The sequence below is a fragment of the Elephantulus edwardii genome, unplaced genomic scaffold, assembly GCF_000299155.1.
Source record: "Elephantulus edwardii isolate Elephantulus edwardi_28Jun2011 unplaced genomic scaffold, EleEdw1.0 scaffold00269, whole genome shotgun sequence".
Taxonomy (NCBI): Eukaryota; Metazoa; Chordata; class Mammalia; order Macroscelidea; family Macroscelididae; genus Elephantulus; species Elephantulus edwardii.
The window spans coordinates 2,251,898-2,255,176 of NW_006400019.1; the positions used below are offsets into that span (position 1 = coordinate 2,251,898).

Sequence of the window (3,279 nt, forward strand, 5' to 3'; positions counted from 1 at the left end):
ACCATTAGGTATATATTAGTGTTATATCTACACAACGAGGCTGTTGTCTAAGCAGAGCAAGAGCAAGACTAAAAATCAAGAAAGGAGTGGATCAGGGATGTATTGGGGAAAATTCCCTATAAGGTGATAGTTGTGTACTGTAGAATGGGAACTGACCCATAGTTGACCCTTTCGTGGGTTTTCAGAAGTGGTTCATTGCACAGGAGATTGTCCATCCTTGTCCCATGGAGCAGCTGGAGGCCTTGAACTACATGCCTTTGGGACTGCAATGCAGCTTCTGGCCAGTCTTCCCCAAACTGTCTACACTTACCCTGTGTTACTTGAATACCTGAGGGAGCCCTGGTGGGCTAGGAAGTTACTTTGCCAGTGCAAAGGCAAGTGGTTCAAATCCACTAGCTGCTTCACAAGACAAAATATGGGCTGCTTGTCTTGTACAACTGATGGACTCTGAAAACCCAATGGAGAATCTGCTAGAAGTCAGTTTCCACTGATGTCACATAACAAAATCCACCTGACTACATGAAACTTAGAAACTCTTCTTCAACTTCTGACAAGTCCCAGAAACTCGGGAGGCGCACTAGCAGAAAAGGAGCCCAGGCAGGGGATAGAAGCAGTAGCTTTTATTCTGAGCAGTGACAAAGAGTTAAGCAGCCCCTGCCTCCATTTACAGGGAAAGAAAACAAGTGGGCCCCGAGCACGAAGGGCCCATGCAGCCAACGGGCTTCATCGTGATGTGGCCACTGCGGCAGCAGGCGTCAGGGGCCAGGCAAGGGCGACTGTCGGGCTGGGCCCCAAGCTTAGGCCTCAGGCCTCTGGCGGTTCTGCGGCAAGTGGGGCCTCAAGCTCTCGATGTTCCGAATCACCACGTAAAGGTAGCGGAAGAGGTGGTTGATGGAAGCTTGCAAGAGCACCGGGTTTTCAGCAGTCCACCTGCTAAAGGGAGGGTAAAGAAAGCCACGTTCCAGGGGTGGCTCTGCGAGTCCACCCTGTGTCCCTCCCAGAGGCCATGCGATTGAGCCCCCCCTCCCCCCCACCCTACCCCCTCCAGCCCCATCCCCCGCCCCACCCCCCACCCCACCCGTTCAGCACGTACAGAGCCAGGGTGCTGCCCTTCAGAGAGTACGAGCTCTTGATGACTCCCTGGTGGTTCTGCACGATGGGGGCCAGGGCCCTGCCGGCCATCTCCACCTCCAGGGGCGAGTGGAAAGGCACGGTCAGGGAGCTGGGGGGGGGGTGGTGTCAAGGATCCATCCAGAGGGGCTTGCGGCGGGCGGCGCCCCATCCCCACCGGGGGCCGGCCTGCACCCCCCCAGGCCGCCCTCCCCCCACAGCAGCCACCCCAGGTGGGCTTGTGCCCCTCCCCCACCGTCCTGCGCGATGGGGGTGTCGGGGCGCTCTCTCTGGGGAGGATACAACTTGAACAGTGGTCTCGCTGCCCCTGCAGGCCCGGGGATCGGCTGGCCCTGAGGAGCGGGGGCCCCTGGGCCGCTCCCGGCTCCCTGGGCGCCGTCACCATCGCTGCCGCCACGGGGCGCGGTGTGCCCACCCTGCTCCTCGGGGCTGCCCTGGGGCTCCAGGCGGGCGGGGTCCTCCGCGCCTGCGCCCCCGGGGCCTCCATCTGCGGCCTGCATGGCGGCTTGCTGCGCTTCGGGCCTAGCCTGGGCACGAGGGTCTGAGCTGACGTCCACCACCGCCCGCGGCTCAGCGACAAAGAGGATGACGGGGCCCGGGCGCCGCACCAAGCCCCGCCCCGGCGCCAAGCACCGCCCCGCCCCGCGCCCCAAGAGAGCCCGGCACGCCTGTGCCAAGGCCTCTCTGCCTGTGCGCGTGCGCGTGAGGGGGCACGTGACCCGGTCTTGCGGGGCGGGGCTTGGCGCCGGGGCGGGGCACGTGTCCTGGTCCTGCTCGGCAGGTGGCCGCTGTCACTGCTGCCTCGAGGCTGGCCTCCAGGCTCCTTCTAGGTGTTTCTCCACTTCCTCCAGGTTTGTAAATGTTGGAGTAGAGCTTTTCATAATACTCACCCGTTCTGGATTTCATTTCAGCTAGCTCTCCTGGGGTGTCAGCGCATTTCTGGAGTTAGTTCTGCTTTTCCTTTCTTTTATTACGTTTGCTAATGGTTTGTCTAGTTTACTAAGCCTTTTCAAGAGCCGCCTCCTGCTTTTGTTCCTGGATTCCTTCATTCTTTTTGCTCTCACATCGATTTCATTCTTTAGCCTTAAAATGTTTCTTCTTGAGGTTGCGGGATTAGCCTTTTGTTCTTTTTCTATTTGCTGGAGGCGTTAGGTACTTTATTTCGCTCCTTCCTTCTCCTCTTCCTTTTTTTAAAAAAAAATAATTTTTTTTCATAGTGTTTTGTTTATATAGTTCACATACGTTGTTTTTCACACAGGATCTTTTCCATTTCCTTTATCCAACCCTCCCCCGACCCATCACATTGTGCAGCCCAATGGTTACCACCCCTGCCCATGCTCACCCCTCTGTTCCCCCTCATCTGCCCCTGGGATACTCATACCCATTTTATTAGTTCCCTTTCTATTTCTACAATAATGGTCTTATACAGTATTGGTCCTTATGGGACAGAGCTCGTTCACTTGGCATAATGCTCTCCAGTCCCTCCCAGGTTGGGCAGGGATTTTCAAAATCATTGTTCTTGCAGTGTGAATGTACTAAGTAGGGATTTTCAAAATCGTTGCTTCCATCGTGTGAATGTACCACAGTTTCTCAATTCATGGCATTGTGGTTGGACATTTGGGCTCTTTCCATGATCTTGTCAGGGTGAATAACTCTGCTGTGAACATTGGGGTACAAATCTCCATTTATGTCTCATTTCTAATTTTCCTCTGGGTATGTTCCAAGCAGTGGAATAGCTGGCTCTTAGGGAATGTCCATGGTCAGCTTTTTAATGAAATGCCAAACTGCCTTCCAGAATGGTTGTACCATTTTACAGTCCCACAACAATGTTTAAGAGTTTCTGTCTCTCCACATCCTCTCCAACCTGTATTACTTACTGTCCTGTTAAACTTTGCCACCGCTGCTGGGATGAAATGGTATCTCATTGTGGTTTTGATTTTCATCTCTCTTACTGCCAGTGATTTGGAGCACTTCTTCTTGTGTTTGTTGGCCATCGGAAAACCTTCTTCTGTGAAAGGTCTTTCCATGTCTTTTGTGCATTTTGTAACTGGGTTATCAGTCTTTTTCTTGTGGAAGCCCTGTAGGATTCTGTAAACTTTTGTTATGAGACCCTTGTCTGAGATGGTTTTGCCAAATGTTTTTTCCCAG

At 53.9% G+C, this 3,279-nt stretch overlaps 1 protein-coding gene across 1 annotated transcript in view; it reads right to left on the minus strand.

Moving 5' to 3' along the window:
* Positions 1-797: 797 nt before the first annotated feature.
* LOC102852469 overlaps positions 798-3,279 on the minus strand; it is a 60,697-nt gene continuing 58,215 nt past the window's right edge. Inside the window, exons 3-5 of the mRNA XM_006899996.1 lie at positions 1,306-1,901; positions 1,079-1,222; positions 798-930 (exon numbers count right to left, since the gene is read on the minus strand). Of these exons, the coding sequence (XP_006900058.1) occupies positions 798-930; positions 1,079-1,222; positions 1,306-1,901 (873 nt within the window). The remainder of the gene's footprint in view (positions 931-1,078; positions 1,223-1,305; positions 1,902-3,279) is intronic.